General features: G+C 49.8%; 1 protein-coding gene across 1 annotated transcript in view; it reads left to right on the top strand.

The window, feature by feature from the left end:
• The window catches only part of ABCA4 (ATP binding cassette subfamily A member 4), a 135,289-nt gene extending 113,397 nt beyond the window's left edge, over positions 1 to 21,892 (top strand). The window contains exons 38-50 of the mRNA XM_008074610.2: positions 408 to 555; positions 3,773 to 3,896; positions 4,264 to 4,393; positions 6,169 to 6,289; positions 6,659 to 6,721; positions 7,195 to 7,301; positions 9,304 to 9,445; positions 13,717 to 13,851; positions 14,566 to 14,669; positions 14,746 to 14,838; positions 16,801 to 17,050; positions 18,659 to 18,745; positions 21,671 to 21,892. Coding sequence (XP_008072801.1) covers positions 408 to 555; positions 3,773 to 3,896; positions 4,264 to 4,393; positions 6,169 to 6,289; positions 6,659 to 6,721; positions 7,195 to 7,301; positions 9,304 to 9,445; positions 13,717 to 13,851; positions 14,566 to 14,669; positions 14,746 to 14,838; positions 16,801 to 17,050; positions 18,659 to 18,745; positions 21,671 to 21,676 — 1,510 coding nt within the window. The 3' untranslated portion in view covers positions 21,677 to 21,892. The remainder of the gene's footprint in view (positions 1 to 407; positions 556 to 3,772; positions 3,897 to 4,263; positions 4,394 to 6,168; positions 6,290 to 6,658; positions 6,722 to 7,194; positions 7,302 to 9,303; positions 9,446 to 13,716; positions 13,852 to 14,565; positions 14,670 to 14,745; positions 14,839 to 16,800; positions 17,051 to 18,658; positions 18,746 to 21,670) is intronic.
• Positions 21,893 to 24,028: the final 2,136 nt, after the last annotated feature.

Raw genomic sequence — 24,028 nt, 5'->3', positions numbered from 1 at the left:
ATGACTGTGAACTGAGAAGATGAGTTCCCTGGGACCTTCACTGTGTTTTATTGATCCAGGCTAGAGAGGGAACCCAACAGGGCAGAGGCCCTCCTGCATATTATAATTTTGAGTACACACACAGCTTCTGTCCCATGTGCTCCTCACAGAACCCTGCAAGGTGGTCAGGGCAGGCATTACTATCTCCATTTAAAGTCGAGGCACTGAGACCAAGGGATGGATATCTCTTTGGTGCCCCTGGGGCTCTGGTCAGCTCACGCATGTAACCTCCCATGTACGAGGAGTGCATTATATGGCCAGCTCACGCATGTAACCTCCCATGTACGAGGGGTGCATTATATTGAGAGGTACAGCAGGTGGAATGGAAAGAGAACTCCACCATACTGAGCTGTGGTTGTTCCTCACAGGTGGGCCATCATTCCCATGATGTACCCAGCGTCCTTCCTGTTTGATGTCCCCAGCACAGCCTATGTGGCTTTGTCTTGTGCTAATCTGTTCATTGGCATCAACAGCAGTGCCATCACCTTTGTCTTGGAATTATTCGAGAATAACCAGGTGAGCGACTTCCTTGGCTTCTTTGTTTGCTTAGCAGGATACCAGAGGGTATGAGTCCATTGAGCAGAGCTGTGGGCAAGGATCATATACCAGAAGCTTAGTGCACTAATGAGTGTCCCTTTCTCCCTCTCTCCCTCTCCCTCCTCCTCCCGCCTTCCTTGCTCATTTATTTGTCCTGAGTGTTATGGTTTTCTGAGCTTGTTCTGCAAGCCATAAATGACCTCTCATGACCCTAAGCTTTTCGATTTGCTTACTGCTTCAAACAGGTTTCTGCAAGGACTTTGAGTGTTGTGTCTTACATATGCATGTGCATGCGTGCACAGATCCCTAATGCATTCAGGTGATTTCAAAGTTTAAAAGGAACAAAAGGCATACAATGAACAATCTCCTTCCGGTCTGTTTCTCATTCACCCAGTTCCCTTCCCAGAGGGCGCTTCTTATTTGAGAGTTTGTGTTCTGGAGACATATAAGCAGATACACATACATTCTTTCTCCCACTTTCTTATGGAAATTGTACTTTCTAACATTACTCTTCTGTGTGCTCGTTAATCTTGAAGATGTGATTAGGAATTCATGGTTCTGAATGACTTACTTTTAGGAGCTATAAAATCCAGCTGTTCCACCCATATCCTCTGACTTCTTCCTGTTCAGAGATGGCCAAGCTGAACCCTAAGAAAATAGCGGTGGCTGCAAGGCTGACTTTTCTCCACATCCCAGTGCCTACGGCTGTGTCTGAGCCCCGACTTGCCTGTGCACAAAACACCCGGCCACCCATAAGCCTGTGTCCTCTGGCATCTCCGCAGCCTCTTCCCTCCCCATTGCCTCTGCCCCATTCCGAGGGTGGCCCCAGCCTGCACATCTGTGCTGCTGCCCTGCGGCCCCAGCTCCACCTGCCTTCAGGCCAGGCCCTGCTGGGGAGCACAGGGCACGTCTGTGTGGGGCACCACTGCGAGCTGCCCGGTCCCAGGCCTCCTACGAGAAACTCTTACCCAGACCTAGTCAGCCCTTTGGTAGCTGCTGAGCAAAAATGAGCCCCATCTGTTCCATGAATGGGAGGAAACACGGCAGTGGGGGTAAGACCTCCCAAGGGGGTGGTGAGACGCAGCCCAAGCTGATGGCCAGAGCTTCCTGGTGGACTGGAATGGCTGCTCTTCAGAGCTGTTTTTGTCATACTCACAGCCCACTCAGTCTTAAGAGAGTGTTACTTCAGAATAATTAAATGCAAGCCTGAAGCAACTTGGAACTGTCTCCCTTCTGTGGCAGCACCATTTAGCAAACATTTGCTGAGCACCCTCATAAAAGCTGGTACATGTAAATTATCAGATGCTGCAGAAGTCCCCAGCATCCCCCGGGGACTCCCCAGTTCCCAGCAGCTGCTACCCTGCTGCCCTGGGTCAGAAGGCATTACTAGGAGAGCACCACATGACAGATTTGTGTGGCCCACTCGTCCTGCCCTCCAGGACCCACCCTTCTGTTCTAGTCAGGAAAGGACCTGCCTACCAAGTGAGCAACTGCCCTAAGCCACGAGCATGACATTCCATAAGGCAGTGAGTGACGGATAAAACACTACAGGTCAGAGCGGGCCAGGAGAGCCGGGCTACAGGGGAATCTCAACAGAGGAAGTTCATCTTGAGTCTGGCCTGGAATCAGTAGACGTTTATGAACCCATTGAATAAATACTGAAGTGCCTACCATGAGCTAGTTAATATGTATTTAGAAAGGACACAAAAATAACTAGGACCCAGCCCTGCCCACCAGGGGACTACTGACTGATGGACAAAGCAGGCCGGTTAGAAAGAGTAATGCCAGGCTCGGTGGCTCAGCCTGTAATCCCGTGCCTTTGGGAGGCTGAGGTGAGTGGATTGCCTGAGCCCGCGGGTTCGAGACTCGCCTGGGCAGCAAGACCTCATCTCTAGAATAAATCAAAATAGCAGCTGGGTGTGGTAGCGCATGCCTGTGATTCCAGCTACTCAGAAGGCTGAGGCGGAAGGATCGCCGGAGCCCAGCAGGTCGAGGCTGCGGTGGCCGGGAGCGGCCACTGCACTCCAGTCTGGGCGACAGTGAGACTCCAACTCAAAAAAAAAAGAAAGAGTAATCATGGGAATATATTAAGCACAGTAAGAGAAGAATGGAGATTTCCCAAGGGAATCTAGGCAGGCCTATGAGAGAAGGGGCTACTGAGCGGTGTTTCTAAAGGACAGGACTCTGTCGGGAAGCAGGAGGGAAGAGAGTGTTTCTCCCTGCCAAACAACTACAATGCAAGGGCCCGGAGGCAGAAGAGCAAAGTGTATTCTGGGAAGTTTGCACTGTGAGGAGGGCCAGATCAGGACCAATGACGTATGTGGGCAAGTTGTAGAGACAGGAGGGGCAGGAGGCTGGGGCGTCAGGACGGGTCAGACAGAGCAGACAGCAGTGACCCGGCAGGGAGCTTTGCAGCCTTGTCGCCTCAGTCTCTCCTACCTTCTTGTGGGAGGCTCTGCCCAACACCAAGTTGGAGGCAGCACAGTGACCACCTGCAAGCACATTCCCCAGCTCAGCACAGACCCCAGAGAGCATCATCCCTCCTCTCTTGACAGTGGTGGCTGCCTTGTGCAGAGCTGACAAGCAGGGCTGGAGGTGCTCGAGCCTGTCCCTGTTGGTAGCTGCTGAGCTAAGACAGAGTTGCTGAGAAGCCCAGGACAGCTCACAGCTGTGCCGGGGGGGAGACACAGGGCCACAGTCCCAGAAGCTGCTGCAGTGCAGTAGCAAGTGCTGTGAAAGACTCCTGCACACTTCAGAGTTGAGTCTGCACTGGCCAAGGGCTGCTGCTTCTGTGCAGACCTCATATTGCCCAGAGCCACCAAGGATTAAGGAGAGTCAGGTGAACATTCCGCAAAGCCAGACTCTGGGCATGGTCAATGTTTATTCAGTGCTGCCTGGCTAGACAAAGGAGGCAGCTCCTGCCCACCAGAAACTTACAGAATCCCCAGCCATTGATTAGTCATCAATTGACAGCCCCTCGGCCTGGTTGTGGGGCACCTCCTGAAAGGACTTCCAGGTTCTCACCTAAACCCCTTTGTTCTGCTTGATAAACCCCCCACTGGCCAGTGGGCTATGGGACCCCCTTGCCAGCAGGCCTCCCCTTGTCCCAGCCCAAAAGGGCATCGGGCCCCACCTGCTCAGGAGAGGGCAAGTGAGGTTGGCCCCCACTTCCAATGGTCCTGCTTTTCTCTTTCAGATGCTACTCAGGTTCAATGCTATGCTGAGGAAGCTGCTCATTATCTTCCCCCACTTCTGCCTGGGCCGGGGCCTCATCGACCTTGCTCTAAGCCAGGCTGTGACAGACGTCTATGCCCGGTTTGGTGGGTGGCCATTGAGGCCCATGGCATGTGGGCTCTGGGTTCAAGGCTGGGAGGGCCACAGCGGGAGTTCCTGCTTCAGACTGCAGCCAGGCTGGGACTGGGAGGGAACTTTATCGGTCTAGGAAGGTCCTGCTTCCCAGAAGGGATTAGAGGCCGGTTTCTATGGCCGAGGAGCCACAAGGGTGGGGGATGACAGGCTTTTACTCTTCCCTACTCTGACTTGGGACCCAGATGAAATAGATATTTGACTCTTGTGTAATTCCTGCACGAAGCCTGGTCTGGCTGGGCCTCTTGCTTTGGCCAGGTCCACGGGGCTGAGCTGGGGCCACTGAAGACCATTCCAAACCCAAATCCTGTTGCTTTGCAGGAGAGGCACACTCTTCAAATCCGTTCCAGTGGGACCTGATTGGGAAGAACCTGGCTGCCATGGCAGTGGAAGGGGTGGTGTACTTCCTGCTGACCCTCCTCGTCCAGCACCACTTCTTCCTCTCCCAGTGGTACGTCCACGCTGTGCCCCAGGGCCAGCAGGCCACTCTGTGCATCCAGGGCTGGACTTCACACTGACGTGATCATCTGTTTCCTCAGGAACCCTGTCGACGTTGGGCTTATAGATGCTCAAAGCCTGGCTTGTTCTGAGTAATGCGAGGGAGATGGGTTAAAACCACACACTGGAATCTGTGGCGAGCCTTGGCCTTAAAATATTGGAAGTGCAATGTCATTAGTTTCGGTTCCTAATATTTAGTCCTTCCCATCTAACGACCAGACACTCACTTTAATCGGGTGACAGCACTGCAAGCAACGTTGGTTAAGGCCATCCAAAGCACTGTTTTCACAAGAGAAGAGACATGCAGGTCCCTTTGCTAATGAAGACTTGGGAGTAGGGGTAGGACAGGGCAGCAGGAGAGTAATACAGAAACCGTGTGGGAGGTGAAAGGAGCTGGGGGCCATGGAGGGTCACGCCCAGCCGTGGAGGGTGGTAGTAGGCTGTGAACCCTGACTCTTGACCAGGACTTCTCACCTGTCTGGTCAGCTGGCCTCATGACACTCTCCCCAGGCCCTTCTTCCTGCCTCTCTAGCCTCTGTATCCATGCTGGCTTTTCCTGGCCTCCTCACAGGCCTGAATTGTAGATCCCTGACCCCCCCAGCAAGCTTTCCTGGACAGTGTTTTGCTTCTTAGCCTTTCCCTTCTCAGGCTGTGTCTCATCATCTGTCCATAGAGATTCCAAGCGTTTGTTTTTAGGTTTTGATTCACAGGGAACTGATTTATTGGAAATGAGTCTACCTTCCGACTCCCAGGGTTGTGAGTGTTGAATGAGATCACAGGGTCAGCACATTCTGAATACGGGAGACAGTGTGTGGAGTCATGGTCCTTGGGACCCTCAGCCTTTGTAGGCCCCCTCCGCAACTCCAGTCACATCTTTTGGAAGGTCTTTGTGTAGGGGATGGTGGGGTAGAGGGTGGGTTACTAAAACCAACCCATTGGCTTCAAAGGTTGGTGTCATTATGGCCTAAAGAGAACCAGACAGGCATTCCAGTCTCTGGCTTCCAGAAGATCAGGGAGGGCTTTAGAGAAGAGGCCATGTCTTTAAGGATAGAGGAATTCCGCTTGGCAGGGCAAGAGGAAGAGAACATTGAGAGGCTGCTACACACACAGAGGCAGGGAGGTTGAATGATGGCAGGGCTAGGGACCAGCGGAGATGCCAATGGTTGATGGTACATGAACTCTACAAGAAGGGAAGGCAGGGCTGGGTGGCAGGGCTCCTGCTCCAGCTGGGGAGTGAAGGCCTTGACCCCCAGCCGATGAGTACTGTGGAAGACTTGGATATGTGAGGTGACCTGATGACAGACTGCTCTGAAGAGGCTGAGTTGGCAGGTGGCCTGGGGCCAGTGGGACCTCACTCCCACAGCATTCACCACAGAGGAAGGGCTCAGTCACATCGGGCTTGACTGTGCACCAGGCATGGGGCTGAGTTCCTCCTCACCACAGTCGTCTGGGAGACAGTATTGCCCCTTCCCTCACATGGTTGATGGAGACATGGTTCAGAGAGGCCCAGTGTCCGGGGACATGCATGAGGAGGTCACGCAGGACCGGTTCTGGATGTGAGCACTTGGCTCTCTACCCAAAGCCTCCTGTCCTCCTCTGGAAGCCCTTTTGGAACTTAGGGATAGAAGCCCACAAGGAGGCAGAAGCAGGGCATGGGAAGAAAGGTCTGCTGGAAGGGCAGTGCCTAGGACGCTGACCACCAGCCCACCCCGTCCCCGCTCTCCCTAGGACGACCGAGCCCACTAAGGAGCCCATTGTCGATGAGGACGATGATGTGGCTGAAGAAAGACAGAGGATTGCTAACGGGGGAAATAAAACGGACATCTTACGGCTAAATGAGCTGACCAAGGTAGGCACAGGTGTAGATGTGTTGGGGTAGTGCTGCTGGCAGGTGGCCTAGGGGACGGTAGCACCTGTCGCTTCTCTGTAGCACAAGCAACGTACTATGCAGGCAGTTTGCTCTCCTGGGTTTGTGTAGCGTTGTCACCTGTGTCATGTTGTGCCTTCCAAGCACACCAGATCCCAGTGTGTGCCCCCGCCATCCATCCAGGCCCACCCAGCTCAGGTGGGCGGCTTCTGGGGTCCCCAGTGCTCAGCATCGCTCTGGCTGCCGGGCCCTCGTGGGGCTTTCTCCTCGTCAGGCTCTGCTGGTGCCCCTCCTTCCCCCCGCCGCTCTTGCCTGTCTCTGTTCTCAGTCCAGTTTCTCTGGGTCTTGCAGGTTTATCCAGGCACCTCTAGCCGAGCGGTGGACAGGCTATGTGTTGGGGTCCGCCCTGGAGAGGTGGGTACGGCAGACCATGTGGGAAAGGGCTGCAGGGAGCCAGCTCTTCACCTGACTCCAGAACAGAGCTAGCGGTGGGAACACAATGCAAGCCATGGTTGTACTTTTTAGTTTCTTAGTAGAAAAAAGTAAAAAGAAAACAGGATAAATTAATTTTAATATTCTTTTTATTTTACCAATGTAGTCAAAATACTATCATTTCAACATGTAATTAATATAACACGTGATTAATGAGATATTTTACATTTTTTTTTGTTCTAAGTCCTCAAAATCCAGTCTGTGGTTTGCACTTAGGGCCCATGTCAGTTGAGACTTAGATGTGATTCAAGTGCTCCGTGGCCATGTGTGGCTTGTGGCCTCAGTGAGGGCAGCCCAGGTCTCAAATGTCCCCTCCAGCCCACACACCTGCCCTGGAGCCTGGCACTCCAGACCTTTGGTCTCTAGGGCCAGGCCAGCTCTGTGTTTCCTTCTAGTGCTTTGGCCTCCTGGGAGTGAATGGTGCCGGCAAAACCACCACATTCAAGATGCTCACTGGGGACACCACAGTGACCTCAGGGGACGCCACTGTAGCGGGCAAGAGGTGAGTGCCCTTCTCCTCCTCTCACAGGTCCTGGGCCATGTCCCTGTTCCAGCATAGGGAGGGTGATGGTCATCAGACCCTACAATGGGGTGATTTGAGTCCTGAAAGCTTTGTGCAGAGGAGGGGCCTCCCAGAGAGCATAGTCCAAGACACGTAAGGGACAGACCACTTGGAAAGTGGAATTGAATTTTGATTGTTTTTTGGGTTGTTTTGTTTTGTTTTGTTGAGTCGGGGTCTAATTCTGTCACCCAGGCTGGAGTGCAGTGGTATGATCATGGCTCACCACAGCCTCAGATTCTGGAAAGCGACTCTGCTCTCTGGAATACAGTGTTTAAACAGACTGGTTCTCAACCGGCAGGCTAGAGAGAATGGCTCTCACTTGTTTGCCTCCTTCTTGACTATGGGACAAGTGTGAATGACCAAGTTTACACATAGCTGATGTGCCCAGGGGAAGTCTGTGCCCTGGTTTGCCAGTGAAGTTGGCATTGCTGACATCTATCTAGCATCTGCTTGGCTAGGTGTTCCCTCCCTCACCTGAAAGCCATCCTTAGCATGGCCTGATGCCAGTGGGCAGGGGAGTTCTGAGTGTGCTTTACTGGTTCAAACAGGACGAATTTTGTTCTCTGGCCTCCCATGGCCACCCCTATTGAGTTTACAGGAAGTTTGGAGCCAGGCCATGGCGAGTCTATCTCATCTAGAGACCCATCTTGGCCTGCAGGTGACCAAGCAAGTGACTTCATGATGGTAACAAAAGGAATCAAGGGGGAAGGGGACAGAGGAAGGATGTCATAAGAATTAGTGACATATCAAGTTATACTTCAAGTGAGACGGTTTGATGTCCAGAAGGTAACACTGAGCTGATGGCTAGACAGAAGCTACATGTTTAAGACATAAAACTGAGGTTCTTTGGTGGGTAGCCCCAGTGAATTTGGTGAAGTACCCTCCTTGTTTCCCTGGGTGATCTTAATCAGCCCAGTCATACCTTTGGTGGCTTTTGTCATAGTGGGGAACTGCAGTGGCCTCTCTGTGTCCCTTCTTATTGCATCCATCATTTATCACAGACCCTGGGGTATAAGAGAGGAGGACGAGATGATAAGACCAGTGTTTATGCACAGTTATTTTTTTTCACCAAGGCAATATATTTTCTAGTGGGGGAGAATGCATTACTCACAGGGAGTTGATAGAACCCAGTTCACTTCATCTCTGCCTTTTGCAGGCCTCTGGCTCTGGGTGGTTACTGACTGCTTCCTCTTTCATTGACTATGTCTTTGCCAGTAAACACAGATGGAGAAGTCTGCTTCTGCTGGGATGTGCCCAGATTTTCTAGCAACTCTCCACGTGTCTGAAAAGGAATAAAAAACACTCATCATTTTCTTTTCTTTTTTGAGTTGGGTCTCACTCCATCGCCCAGACTGGAGTGCAGTGGCACGCTCCCAGCCACCGCAGCCTCGACCTGCTGGGATCCAGCAATCCTTTTGCCTCAGCCTTCCAAGTAGCTGGAACTACAGATGCACGCTACCATGCCTGGCTAATTTTTCATTTATTGTAGAGACGAGGTCTTGCCAAGTTGCCCAAGTGGGTCTTGAACCCGCAGGCTCAGGCAATCCACTCACCTCGGCCTCCCAAAGCACTGGGATTATAGGCTGAGCCACCGAGCCCAGCCATCATTTTCTTACACCTGATCTTCCCTTGGATTTTAAACTCCCATGTGAAGGGATCCGATCCAAAACCAAAGCTGACTTTTGGGTCACAGGCATTCAGTTTGTTCCAGACCTGAAAATAAAGACCTGAAGGGACTGACTAGATTCAAAGCTCAGAACGTCCAAGGTCCATCATTTCCTGCCCAGAGGGCCCCTGCTTTGATTCCCAAACATTTGCACATTTCTGAAGCCAAGTGGGAGAGAAGAGGCAGCTTTCTTATCGTGCTGGCAGAAGCATCTCCAGCCCAGCTCTCTGGTCTCCCCCATGAAGATTATTCACTAACTGCTTTTTCTTCTTCCAGTATTTTAACCAACATTTCTGAGGTCCATCAAAGCATGGGCTACTGTCCTCAGTTTGATGCAATCGATGACCTGCTCACAGGGCGAGAACACCTTTACCTTTATGCCCGTCTTCGAGGTGTACCAGCGGAGGAAATCAAGAGGGTAAGACATGGTTTACTGTCAACACGTAGGAGTTTGGTAAACCATAAGCCTGTTTCATGAGAGTGCCTTTGCCTGTGGGAAACTAGGCATGCTAGTTATCCATTCATTACAAACAATGCTTTCTGAGTGTCTACCATGTGACAAGTGCTGTTCTAGAAACCAGGGGTAGAACAGGGAACAAAACACAAAACAACATATGCACTTACCCTTTGACCCAGCAGCCACACTTCTAGGAATTTACCCTGAAGACGCACCTCCCACAGTACAAAATACTTATGCACAAGGTTACCCACAGCATTTGTAATTGCAGAATACCGGAAATTACCTAAATGTTCAGGCCTAGTAGACTGGTTAAGTAACTTATGGTACACACACACAGTAAAGTCATATGCAACCTTGAAAAAGATCAAGGGAAGTCTCTGTGACCCAGTATGGAGTTATCTCCAGTAAATATTGTTGAGTGAAAAAAAGCAAAGTGCAAAAGAGAGCATGTAGAAAGAAAGAAATAGTGCAATCGTATGTCTGCTTGCCTTTGCAAACAGGGCACAGGAAGTATCAACCAGAAAGCCATAAGTTTGGTGATCAACAGGAAGGGAAGGAATGGCGCTGAAAGAGAGATGGGGGTAGGGGTGGGAAGGACACTTCCCAGGATGTCTCTGTATAGTTAGGACTTTTGGAAGCATGTTAATGCTCCACATATTCAAAACAAAACAAAATCAGTAAGAATGGAAAGGGAGTAAAAAGGAAAATGAAAGAAAGTCCTAACACTCAAAGAAAACTGAAACAAAATTAACCCAGTTTTATTTGAAATAAATATCATGGTCCTGCACAACTGGGAAAGAACCAGTACAAACACCTGATGAAGACAGCATTTGACTACATGGCTTCTGTCTTGGACAGCATGTAGTGAGGGGAAAGAGCTACAAGTAATTTCTGAGTTCTTCTTAGTTGATTTGTGTTTTGCAGCGGTGTGGGCAAAGCAATTCTGAAGCAATTTTAGATGTGTTACGGGGTGAAGTAAAGGAAGGACTGTGTTGATGTCACTGTGGAAGAAGGAACATACCAATACAGAAAGAGGAAGACAAGAAGGAACCTTGGGGCCACGGACTAGAGTTGAAGATAGTGTTATGAGGGTGAGGCGAGTGGATTGCCTAAGCCTGTGGGTTCGAGACCAGCCCTGGCAACTTGGCAAGACCTTGTCTCTACAATAATAAACAAAAAATTAGCTGTGTGTGGTAGCACGCACCAGTAGTTTCAGCTACTTGGAAGGCTGAGGCAGAAGGACTGCCGGAGCCCAGTAGGTGGATGCTGGGGTGGCTGTAAGCGTGCCTCTGCCCTCCAGCCTGGGCGACAGAGTGAGACTCCAACTCAAAAAAAAGAGAAGACAGTGCTATGGATTCAGAGGATCACAGTCATATATGTTTGTATGTGCATATAGATGTACTCATGGATAGTTCATATATGCACATGTATGTAGTGAATATCTGTGTGCATGTGTATATCTATTTTCCAAAAGGACCAAGGAGCAAAAACACCCCAGTAGCTTTTAGTCTTTCTTTTTTTTTTTTGAGTTGGAGTCTCACTCCATCACCCAGGCTGGAGTATGATGGCACACTCACAGCCACCCCAGTGTCAACCTGCTGGGCTCCAGCGATCCTTCCACCTCAGCCTTCCAAGTAGCTGGAACTACAGGTGCACACTACCATGCCCGGTTAATTTTTGATTTATCATAGAGATGAGGTTTTGCCAAGTTGCCTGGGCTGGTCTTGAACCCTCAGGCTCAGGCAATCCACTCACCTCAGCCTCCCAAAGTGCTGGGATTACAGGCTGAACCTCTGAGCCCGGCCAGCTTTTGGTCTTAATATCATTCCCCACTAATAGGGACCGTTATTTCTCAAATAATTCTAGGGCTGGAACAGCATAGGCATAAAATAAGCCTGAAATATTCTATGCCAGGAAGTAAGGAAGTGCTTTGAAAAGTATATTATGGGGGCATGTCACAAAAACATAGGACTCATCTCAAAGGGGCTCCCAATAGCCAAATATGTAACTACTTGAGCATCAAAGTAATTAAATACCATGATAAGTTATAAAGCATTGGGAGGCAAGTAGAAGTTCATAACTCTATACTGTTAAATAGATAAACAAGAGAGAGGGGAAGGTTCTTGCTCACAATTAGATGCTGAGAGCCGACTGGGTAGTATGGAGTTCTGGAGCTGGAAATAATTTTGCAATGACCGTAGTAGAGATTGGCTTGCACAAGAATCACCAATGGATGCTAAAACTCAGGAAAGCTTTTGATGAGAAGTAAGATATTTGCATGATTTAAAAGTATCTCAGCCAGGCTCGGTGGCTCAACCCATAATCCCAGCACTTTGGGAGGCCGAGGTGAGTGGATTGCCTGAGCCCGTGGGTTCGAGACCAACCCATGCAACTTGGCGAGACCTCGTCTCTACAATGCACAAAAAATTAGCCAGGCATGGTAGTGCGCACTTGTAGTTCTGGCCACTTGGAAGGCTGAGGTGGAAGGATCACCGGAGCCCAGCAGGTCGATGCTGGGGTGGCCATGAGTGTGCCACTGCACTCCAGCCTGGGTAATGGAGTGAGACTCCAACTCAAAAAAAAAAAAAAAAAGTATCTCTGCACAGATTGCTTATTTGTTACAAGGAGGAAGCAGAATAACTTTACAGTGGGAAATTGATAGCACCTTAACTGGATGATTAAAATTAACATCAACTGTAAGGGACAACCGGATATCCCATGCCCCAGATGTGATACCCTGAGGAGGACACACCTTCACTTATGTAGCTTTCTGATTGGAAATGTGTAACCAGAATCTTATTATGGGGAAACATCAGACAAGCTCCAAAGGAGAAACTTTTTTTAAAAAGGGAGTGACTATATTCTTCAAAAAATCAAAGTCATAAAAACTATGGAAATGTTCCTGATCACAGAAGGCTAAGCAAACATAATGACTGAATACTAGACTAAACTGCATCTGCATCTTCTGCAGAAGAGAAAAAAGATAACATAAAGGACATTATTGGGCCACTTGACAAAACTGGACTATGAACGGTAGATTAAATTATCATAACAATGTTGAATTTACTGACAGTGATAACTGTGCTGTGGTTATGTAAGAGGGAATCTCTATTATTGGGAAACACTTAGGAGTGAAGGGCCATGATGGTCAGAAAAAAATGTATTGTGTTTGCGTGTGTGTGTGTGTGTGTGAGAGAGAGAGTGAGCTAGCGAGAAGGGCTTATGCATGTTCTATACACTACTTTTATTCTTTTGCATTTTTCTAAGTTTGAAACTATTTCCAAATAGAATGTTAAAAATAGAGCTTACATTCTAGTGGGAGGGGCAGAAAACATATAGATAAATAAGTAAAATACCCACTACATTCAAGAGTGAAAAGGCCTGAGGAGAAAAGTCAGGCAGAGAAGACTAGCCGGGGTGCCCTTTTAGCTAGGGTGGCTCAAGAGAGCCTCACAGAGGCGATGACTTCCAAGTGAAGACCTAGAGGTGAGAGAGTGAGCCATGCAGCCATCTAGGGGAAGGGCATTCCAGGCAGAGGGGATCAGTGCAAAGGCAGGAGCAGCATAGTGGGCTTTCCCCCATGACTCCCTGGTTCTCCTCCTGCACACACACACACACACACACACACACACGTCTACTATTCTCTACCATGGTTCTCTATGGAGCCCTCTTAAAGTGCTGTCACAATTGTCATTATTTTGTTTCTATGGTCTGGCCCCTCCCCACAGTCTGTGAGTACAGCAGCAAAGGCTGTGTTCGCCACTGTTCTCCAGAGCCGATTTCAGTGCGGGGCTCATGGCAGGAGCACCATAAGTATGCACTAGATGCACAGGCATCAGGTGTGACCCCGTTGAGGGGTGAATCCAGAGGCTTATGACCCACCATCTTCTCAAGCAGACCCCTCCTCTGCCACTGCTAGCCATAGTCTGGGACACTGGGTGAGACAAGCTCTCTCATTCTTCAAGAGGCTGAAGGTCATTCCCAGGAGGCTGCACCCATGGGTCCTGAGCCACTCCTGGGTCTGAGGCACACAGTGGAGAGGCTCTGCCTGGCCCCTGAGGCAATGCTAGAGGACAGGAGCCAGCAGGGACCCTGTCTCCATCCCCCTGTCTTCACCCTGTCTGTCTTCCTGGAGTGTGAGATCTTGGGACGAAGGGGTTTAGACCGGGGGAGGCCTGGGGTGAGTGCTTGTTAGTCTTCTCCAAACGAGGTTTCGTTTCCTCCCCTAGGTTGCGAACTGGAGCATTAAGAGCCTGGGCCTCTCTGTCTACGCGGACCGCCTGGCTGGCACATACAGTGGGGGCAACAAGCGGAAGCTGTCCACGGCCATCGCGCTCATTGGCTGCCCGCCGCTGGTGCTGCTGGTAACCGCGGGCACCGCCCGGGAGCTTAAGCCAAGCGCGCCTCTCTGGGGGTGGGAAATACGTTCTGGGTCAGCAGATTCAGAAAACGCGGCAGTCTGCTTTTGTCTGGACTGTTCCCTGTGTATCTTATTTTGATCAAATCCGCCCAGTGTGCGGTTCAGACCTCCTGAGGGAAACAAGTGACAGCACCATCTCCCTGTGAGTCCCAGGAAGTCTCCTGTGGACTGCAGGCTGGGACGTCCAGCCCACTCCGTGGCATGTTGGTGTCTGCATGTGGGGTCTGAAGTGTACAGGAACGCTGATCTGGATCAAAGGCTCATGGGACTCTCGCCTGAGCTAGCCCAGGCCTGAGGCTCATGAGGGCACGGGCCACAAGACATTCAGGGAACCAGAGGACTTACCTGTGCCATCTCCCTGCCTCTATACAAACATATTTGCAGGGCTTTTCCTTTGTATAAGGATAATTCCACCATTGCCTGAAGCACTTTAACCCACCAATGGGTTGAAATGAGTCCAGAGGTGTCCACCATGCTCCTCACTCCCTGATCCACCCCCCTGCCCTGCCCAGTGAGGGAGTGACCTTGTGTGTCTGTCAACTCATTCTGCTCAGACTAGAGCTGCTCAGAGAAGTCAGCCCGGGGAGGAAGCAGTAACCAAGAGAGGCCAGCTCCAAGCCCTTGCCTCGCCCTCTCTCCCACCCCCACCCCCACACAGGATGAGCCCACCACAGGGATGGATCCGCAGGCACGCCGCATGCTGTGGAACGTCATCGTGAGCATCATCCGGGAAGGGAGAGCTGTGGTCCTCACGTCCCACAGGCAAGAGGCTCCCAGGGCTGGGGAAGATGGGTGGGGGAGTCCTCCCTGACCTCACCTCCTCTCCTCCGCCCCACAGCATGGAAGAGTGTGAGGCACTGTGTACTCGGCTGGCCATCATGGTGAAGGGTGCCTTTCGGTGTATGGGTACCATTCAACACCTCAAGTCCAAGTAAGTAGATTGTGAGGTGGGCCCTTTGTTGCCTTCTGTGTAGTCCAACCAGGCCGTGTGTTCTCTGTTGACACTTGGGAGGGTCCTGCTGCCCCACCATCCCCCTGCCCCCCGGGCAGAGGCAGGTGGTGGCTGGACCTCGTTCTCCAGCAGCAGATGGAGAAAGTCATGGTGCTGATAAGAAACTCCTCCACATTGGCCTAACTGCCTGGCTGAAGGCTCAGCGAGTCTGGATGGGTGTTCCAGATGTATGCAGAGCCTGGCTGGGGTGACAGCCGGCCACAGCCACTACCTCAGCATTGCACCACTAATCCCAGAAGATCCAGCGTCCGTGGCCTATTTACTGAGAGTCCACAACCAACATAGGAATGATTTCTTTTTTTAGAATATTGTGGCTGGGTGCGGTGGCTCAAGCTTGTAATCCCAGCACTTTGGGAAGCTGAGGCAAGAGGATTGCCTGAGCTCAGGGGTTTGAGACCAGCCTGGGCAACTTGTGAGACTTTGTCTCTACAATATATCAAAAAATTAGCAGGGTGTGGTAGTCCGCACCTGTAGTTCCGGCTACTTGGAAGGCTGAAGTGGAAGGATTGCCAGACCCCAGCAGGTTGATGCTGGGGTGGCCATAAACGAACCACTGCACTCCAGCCTGGGCAACAGAGTTAGACTCTGACTCAAAAAAAAGAATACTGTAATGCTTTTGACTGTGAAAAATGACCATGTGCTATAGGACAAGCCAAAAATGCCAGTAACCTTGAGTAGATTTATCCTGTGCCCATGAATTGCAAACTGTTGTAAATAAGTCATTATTCATACTTTGTGTGCCAAAGCTAAAAATCAGTTAAAATAATATTATCATAATATTGCCATAACACTGCCATGCTCCCTGGCATTCTGGCATGCTTTATAACCTGGAAAAGAGCAGATGTATTGTCATTACTCATTCATCTAATGAACACTCAATTGGAGCTCTGAATGTAAAACCACTGAGCTAGTTGGTGGAAGGAACCGCACATAGCCTACCTCCTCTGTGCTGAATGCTGAATCTTGATGTACCCGTGGGAGAAGGTCACACAGAAGACATTATCTTTCGTATGCATTAGTGCAGATAAATGATTGAGAGGAAGCTGCCGTCACTCAGCTGCATTTGGCAAACGGGTGTTTGGTCTGTGGTTTCTTGAGCAGCTACAGCTGGGAACAGCCAATGCGAGGGCACCAGACCTGTTTCCACAACCTCCTGTGTCCAACTGCTGGAGGCAGGATGCTCCCTTGTTCCTTCCTTCTAACCCCTCCCATCACATGACAGAGAAGGGCGTGCTCACGTGGGGAGGGACCACCGGTTTTCTGGCACTGCAAAGTGAAGGGCATCTTACTGGAAAGAATAACCCTAGATCAGGAGTGAGCTTTGAAGTGGGTCATGACCGACACAGGGTGCCCTGGTGTCACTGTGTGCAGATGCTGGCTGGTCGTGCACTTGCTCTCTGGTGGGCCTCCCTCATCCACGTGAGAGTGGCTAGCAAACCTGGTGAGAGGAGAAGGGAAACACCAATGGCCCTGGCTGTGACAGCTCCTTTTGCTTCTGGAAGCTTCCTCGGGGAAGTGGTGCCTTCCCAAGCCTTTTCTCCTAACTGGTCTGTCTCCTGAAAGGTCTGTCAGCCTCTGCCACTACTCAGTGGCAGTGACACACATGTCTTTATGGGCAGGCCTGGGGTCCCCATGCAGGGCTAAGAATACTTCTGTGAGTACATCTGTCCCCTTTACCACACCGACATTTTGACCTCCGAAAACTGGCATCAAACGATTTCTCCAAAGACTATCATGGTTTTTCTCCTCGTTTTTAAACATGCACACAGGCCATTGGCAAGGGCCTTAACCCCCAGAATATCTAACAAGTCCACTCCCTATCTGGGGACTGCCTTAGATCCACCCCCTAACGGAGACCCGTCCCACCCATGGTCTCCCCAGGTTTGGCGATGGCTACGTTGTCACAATGAAGATCAAGTCTCCGAAGGATGACCTGCTTCCTGACCTGAACCCCGTGGAGCAGTTCTTCCAGGGCAACTTCCCGGGCAGTGTGCAGCGCGAGAGGCACTACAACATGCTGCAGTTCCAGGTCTCATCCTCCTCCCTGGCCAGGATCTTCCAGCTGCTGCTCTCCCACAAGGACAGCCTGCTCATCGAGGAATACTCGGTCACGCAGACCACGCTGGACCAGGCAAGTCGGCTGGGGCACTGGCATAGGCATGGCTGGGCAGGGACAGCTGGAATGCCCGGTGTAGGCTGGAACTGACACACAGGGAGGCCCAGCGTCCTGATGTCTGACACACTCTTGCCTGCTGCCCAGCAGGGTAAAATGTGGCATGCCAGAAATTGTCTTCTAATAACATTTGAGTCATCAGCAAACTTCACCGAGTTTTTTTTTCACATCTTCCTTCTCCATTAAACTATGATTGGTCATTTCATTCTTGCTGTTTTTTTTTCCTTTACAAATCAACTTTATTGATATTTGCAGACACTGAAACGCACCAATTTTAAGTGTATACTGTGGTGAGTTTTTTTTTTTGAGTTGGAGTCTCACTCTGTGGCCCAGACTGGAGTGCAGTGGCCGCTCCCGGCCACCGCAGCCTCGACCTGCTGGGCTCCGGCGATCCTTCCGCCTCAGTCTTCCAAGTAGCCGGCATTACAGGCATGCGCTACCACGCCCGGCTGATTTTTTGATTTATTGTAGAGATGAGGTCTCGCTGCCCAGGCTGGTCTCGAACCCGCGGGCTCAGGCAATCCACTCACCTCAGCCTTCCAAAGGCGCGGGATTACAGGCTGAGCCACCGAGCCCGGCCTGTGGTGAGTTTTAATAAACATGTGCTCTGTGTGTGGTTTTTAAAAAATGTAATTACATTTTTTATTGAAAAATATAATGTAAAATTAACCTTGTCAACCATTTTTAAGTGCACAGTTCGGTGACGTCATGTACATTCACATTGTTGTGCGACCATCCACCAGCCTCCATAGAACTATTTTCATCTGGCTTCACGAAAACCCTGTGCCCTCTAAACACTCACTCCTCACTCACCCTCCCACCTGCCCCAGCCGTCCTCAGCCCTGGGCAACCACCATTCTGCTTTCTGTCTCTATGACTCCAACTGTTCTAGGTGCCACATGTAAGTGGAATCACACAGTGTTTGTCCTTTTGCACCTGGCTTATCTCACCACAACGTCCTCGAGGGTCCATCTGTGTTGTAGCATGTGCCAGAATTTTCTTCCTTTTTAAAGCTGAATAACATTCCATTGTATCGTAGACCACATTTTCTTATCCATCCATTCATTCACTGATGTACATTGGGGTTGTTTCTGTTTTCTGGGTTTTTTTTTTTTTAATTTCAGTAAAGCAATGGAAACAGACAAGTGTCCATTTGCCCCCTGAGGAGCTGACTTGACACCCTGCTTGTCAGCCTTAAGCAGGGGCCGTGGCCACACTGCACACTCAGTGAAGAACTGAACAGAGATCAGCTGCCTTGGTTTTAGTTTCTCTAGAGGGTTAGAGAATGCTGCTAGCTGAGAATTTGCCTGGCCTTGGTTACCCCAACGTCTGGTGTCCAAGTTTTTTGAATCCTCCAGCAGGAACTCCCATGACTCAACTCAGGGCTCTAAGAAGCTAACCCTGTCCAGGCTTCTGACGGGGGCCACCCATGCCCCCAGGCAGGACACAAGCCACACTAGCAGGGCTGTACATCAATGGTGGGAAACGGAGCAAAGTGGTCAGGTGGACATAAGAGGCAATCTTCCTGGAAACATCTACTTATTCTCATTCTTCTCTTGCCTCCAGGTATTTGTGAACTTTGCTAAACAGCAGACTGAGACTCACGACCTCCCTTTGCATCCTCGAGCTGCTGGAGCTAACCAACAAGCCAAGGTACTCTGTGCCTCCCACAGTCCATGGCTTGAGGCACATCCTTGGCTCAGGGGACCTGAGGTGCCCCAGGCTCAGAATGCCTCCTGTGGAAAGTCCCACCCATGCTGCATCTCACCTCATCCCCACCATTCCCACTTCTCTGCTGCCGCTCTGTCACTCCCCACAGTTCCTTGCTGAAGCTTTTCAATCAGTAGCTGTGTGGGGTCCTGTTGTCATAAGGATGGCATTTGGATGGTATAAGAGAAAAGTTTTGAGAGGAACTCTCATGTTTTCATTTGTAGCAAAAACCTGGATTTTGGAAATTAGCAGGGAAGGTACGAGAAAATGTGATAATGTTTTGGCTCTTGAGATACCTGACATCTAGGTCTGCTCATAAATTTGAGTTTCAAAGGAAAGGAATTAACTGGCACACTGTTTCCATGGCGGACACTTTTGGTTGTCTATTGTGGGAAGGAGCTCTTCGTTCTTTATTAAAAAAATCAAGATGATGGAGGAAGAAGCATTGGGAGGTATGTCTCCTGGCCTGTGATAACTCTTGGGACAGGTGCTTCCAGGCTCCTGGCCTGGCACCGTGCCCCACATAAGGAGCACATCACCCCAGAAGGAGAACGGGCACTGGGGAAAATACTGTGGGAGGCATCAGTGTCCAAGGGCCTTGCCTTAAGCCTGGGATTGCAAAGGGGTGAACTAATGCAACCTCTCTTTCCTGACTTACCTGGAAAGCAAAGCAAAGCAAAGCATTTTTCTAACAAGCAAAGACATGCAAAACCCTATTTCCCACAAAGTTCTCATTCCTCCCACCCGGTTTCTTAATTTCAAGAAAAACCAAAAACAGCTAATGATTGAAACACCCCATCCAAGCAGTGCTTGTGAGGAATCTTCCCCCTTCCTCTTGACCTAATGGCTACTGGCCAGGTTGACTTTGTCCTCCACTCCCTTACCCGCTAGAGGGCTCAGAAATATCCCAGGGAGGTTTATTTTGCTGAGATTCTCCAGATACTATTTCTCATGTATAGATCTTGTGGTTCCGACACCACTCAAGAATTATTTTTTGAAAACCAGTTGCAGTCATAAATCTCTTTTCTAACTCAGAATACATAATTGGGTAGCATAACTACTTCCTGGAACTACCAGTGGCCTCCCCACCTCCTCAAAAGGCTAATTCCAGATCACCTCTTGATCTGCAGCAGTTAGTTCCACACTTTCCCCCTGATTGGATGTGATCATTTTTCTATTGTGTTTGTCACGTTTTTGCTTACAAATATTAGAAACCTATTGTGAGACACTTACTAAATTGGTATATTTTTATAATACATTTTTTTATTCAAAGCCTCACTCTGCCTTTATGACATGCTGTCTTTACAAAGACTGGCAAAGTTCTTCTATATAGCATCATCTGTAAATGTCTGTCATGAAACAAATATACTTATGTTCTTGTTTACATTATATAGCTGCAAAATAATTTCCCTTAAGTAACCTACAAATAAGAAAAAGGTAATTTCTTTCCAGGAGTTCTAGAGAACACTCACAACTTGCTCCTGAACAAATGTGAGAACTTGAGGCAGTTCATCAGGCTGCTGGATTCACAGCTCCAAGTTGTATGCCAGGACCAGAAATCAGAGTGTCTGTGTATCAAAAATGTTTTTATTTGGGAGGCCGAGGTGGGAGGATTGCCTGAGTCCAGGAGTTCAAGACCAACCTGGACAACCTTGTCTCTACAATGAATCAAAAAATTAGCCAGGCACGGTGGTATGCGCCTGTAGTTCTAGCTACCTGGAAGGCTGAGGCAGAAGGATCGCATGAGCCCAGCAGGTCGAGGCTATGGTAGCTGTAAGCATGCCACTGCACTCTAGCCTAGGCAACAGAGTGAGACTCCAACTCAAAAAAAAAAATGTTTTTTAATTCTTCAGAGGACTTGGTCCTGGAAAACATCTTTTGGATGAGGTCTTATGCAATCTCACAATTTGTTTTATTTTAAAAGGATCAAAAGGATCAAGGGGGTCAAGGGATCAAAAGGGTCAGGCTTTTGATAGATTGAGTAGGAGACACCCATCAGTCAACTTAGAAACATCCTAAATGCGTGAATAATTGTGGACCATCACTTGTGTTTTCCAAAGTCAAGAGCGGCTCAGATCAATTTCTGATCCCATTCTTACACATTGTTACAGAGTTTCCTCATATAACTTGTATCTTTACCAATTAGCGTTAGAAGTCCCCCCTGCCTCACTGGGATTCTTGCATGTTCTCAGCCCTAAGTACTACATTAGTCATCTTCTTAAGAGGATGTGTGATTCTAAACCAGATAATTGGATTAACCACATTTTGTCTAGACTGAGCAGACCTGTGTCCAATCCCCTCCGAAAACTGGGTATTGGAAGTGTCTGCTTCTCAAGGAGCATGGCCTTCGTGCCCGACTTTGACCTGGAGCTGCTCCCTTGAACTCCAGCTCAACTCTCCCCCACCCTCCCATCCCCCAACCAAATGTGCATGCTTCTAAGAAGCCCCTATAGGAAGTGGTCAAGGGAATGCTGCACCTGAGGGCTGACCTAAATTAGAACTTCTTGACTTGCAAGGCATGGTCATTCTCTTTGGCTAAAAAATAAACTAAAAGACTGCCTAGCAGCCTTTGAAACAGCCCCGAGGTTGGAGCTTCCCTCTAAAATGTGAGCGTGTATGTGTGAGTCTTACATGTGTGAGTCTTTGTAAGGAATGTTGGATCTTAGAACCAAGGAGAGCTGAGAGATCATCTGGTTACAGACAAGAAAACAGATGGCCTCATAACCTTGGTGACCTGACAGAATTATAGTGCTCTAGCCAGCTTCCTTCAGAGACCAACAATTGTTTAGCTCCTAAAATCTAAAATCTGTTCCACAATCTCTTAGAAAAACCAACACTGATGAGAGCCCTTTTGATCTCCTTCTGCAGGACTGATCTTCCACACGCTGCTCCCTGCAGCAAGCAAGGAACTCATACAGCTGGGGGTGAAGGAGCCTTTGCCCATGTGGTTATCTGAACACAATGGCCAGCGTACATGACCCCACTGCAGCAGAAAACAAACACATGGGGAGCATGCAACAGACTCAAAAGAGGCTCTTTCAAAAGGAAACCGGAACAGACTGGCTCACCTGGAACTCCTGTTGGAGAAACTGGCCCAGCCAAGCAGACACAAACCCTTTTCCTCCAGACCACAGGAGTAGAAGTCCCAGGCATCCTACGAGCAGCTTGGCCTCAGTGTTGCTCTCTTTTCTAGTGGATCTGTCTCTCCTTTTCTCCCTCTCCGTCTCCCCACCACTGTGCGTGTGTGTGTGTGTGTGTGTGTGTGTGTTATTTTCAAGGAGAAATAAAATGCAAATACATTAATCACAGACTATCCTAATTCACAATCTCCCTGGGTGTACCACCTAGCACAGCTTTAGGCGGTCCCTGGGGAGGGTGTGTTGCCAGGAACTTCCTGAGGGTCCCTACCACAGGAGTGCCAGTCCTGGCAAGATTCTGCAACACTCATTGGAGTGGATGGCCTGGTCTTAATAGGTTCTGAAGAAAACACCCACCGGTAATGTATGTAAACAGTATCCATTGTCCATTGTGCTTTATTGAATTTCAGTTTCATGTGTTTGCCCAGCTTATTTGAGTGCTAACCTCACAGGTATAGTTAGGACAGGAAACAGAGACGTGGACAGGTGAGAGTCGGTCCTGGGTTGATTTGAGACCCAGCACGTCTTTGCAGCTGCTTGAAGAAGTCAGGACCTCCTTCACACGATGATGTGCATCTTCTGCAGTGGTGTGAGAAGGAGGCGGCCCCAAAGGACATCTAGTCTTCCACACAAAAGCTCACCAGGAGTCAGACAATTGTGGTTGTAAGCCAAACCTCCCAAAAGACCTGTGGAGGAGGGGAGCAGGTGGACAGCCTTACAAGGCAGGCTGTCCTCCACGACCCATGGGTGGGCTTTGCAGGGCAAGTACTTGAGAGCCGGACTGCTCAACCCGCAGCATTCAGTGGGTGTGCTGCAGAGTCAGGGTGAGGGAGGGAAGGGAAGAGGAAGATGCCGAGGCCCACAACTGCTCCTGAGAAGGAGACATCAGGGACAGTGAACACCAGGTGTAGCTATGCTCTCACCTCAGCAGGGAGGGCCCAGCCTCTGCGGGACCAGGGCTGCACAGCTTCACATCCTGCACAGCTGCTGGTCCGCACTCAGTCCCGATAGTGCTAGTCAAGTAACTGCTGACAGATCTATGGGGACTGGGAAAGCCCAGAACACTCTTACAGCACCTTGCCTACAGCACACTGACCTGCTGCGCCCTGGCGGGTTTTGTCACTTAAATCAGCAACTACAATTCCACAGGGAGGAAGACTAGGCAAGGTGGGGGTGGGAGTTGGGAGGGTTTCAGGGAGGCATCATGGACTGGAAAGGGTTGGGTACAGGTAAAATCTGCCCCTTGCTTTTGGGGGAAGGCTCAGTTTATCTCCCATCTCCACTACACCTGAAGTCTGTGTCTTTTTCATCCTTTTTGTTGTTGTTGTTGTTGTTGTTTTTGGAAGCTCCTGGCACACAGAAAATGTTCAACAAATACCTGCCAGACTGAATACCCAGCAAACTATGAAAATCCAGCAAAAACATTCAGAAAAGAAGTAGGTCCAAGAAAATGATGCCTCCAAAAAGCACCTGAGGGCAGTGGAGCAGCAGGGATGCCATGGTTCAACACCAGTCACAAGGCAAGATGGAGGAGACTCAGCCACAGCTGGCTTGTGTCTAGCAGCATTCAACCTGGAAGCTTAACTCTATCTCCTGAGCATGCGTGAATCCACTGAAAGATACCCTTGCTCCCCCACCATCCAGTTTACCAAGAGGTTTATTAAGAAGAGAAGGAGGAAAGGAGGGAGGCTATTCAGAAAGCATCAGCACTCAGATGTCTCAGGCACATGACTTGCTGCCAGATTTTCTTTTTTTTTTTTTTTTTTGAGTTGGAGTCTCACTCTGTCGCCCAGACTGGAGTGCAATGGCCGCTCCCGACCACCGCAGCCTCGACCTGCTGGGCTCCGGCGATCCTTCCGCCTCAGCCTTCCAAGTAACTGGAACTACAGGTGCACGCTACCACGCCCAGCTAATTTTTCTTATTTATTGTAGAGATGAGGTCTCACCAAATTGCCCAGGTGGGTCTCGAACCCATGGGCTCAGACAATCCACTCACCTCAGCCTCCCAAGGCACAGGATTACAGGCTGAGCCACCGAGCCCGGCTGCTGCCAGATTTTCCAAGCTTCCAGTTCTTCAGGGAGCTCAAGA

The sequence above is a fragment of the Carlito syrichta genome, unplaced genomic scaffold, assembly GCF_000164805.1.
Source record: "Carlito syrichta isolate Samal-C Ts95f unplaced genomic scaffold, Tarsius_syrichta-2.0.1 Scaffold316502, whole genome shotgun sequence".
In the NCBI taxonomy this organism is placed as follows: Eukaryota; Metazoa; Chordata; class Mammalia; order Primates; family Tarsiidae; genus Carlito; species Carlito syrichta.
The sequence above is the reverse complement of the archived record's forward strand: the minus strand, read 5'-3'. Positions and strand labels throughout refer to the sequence as shown.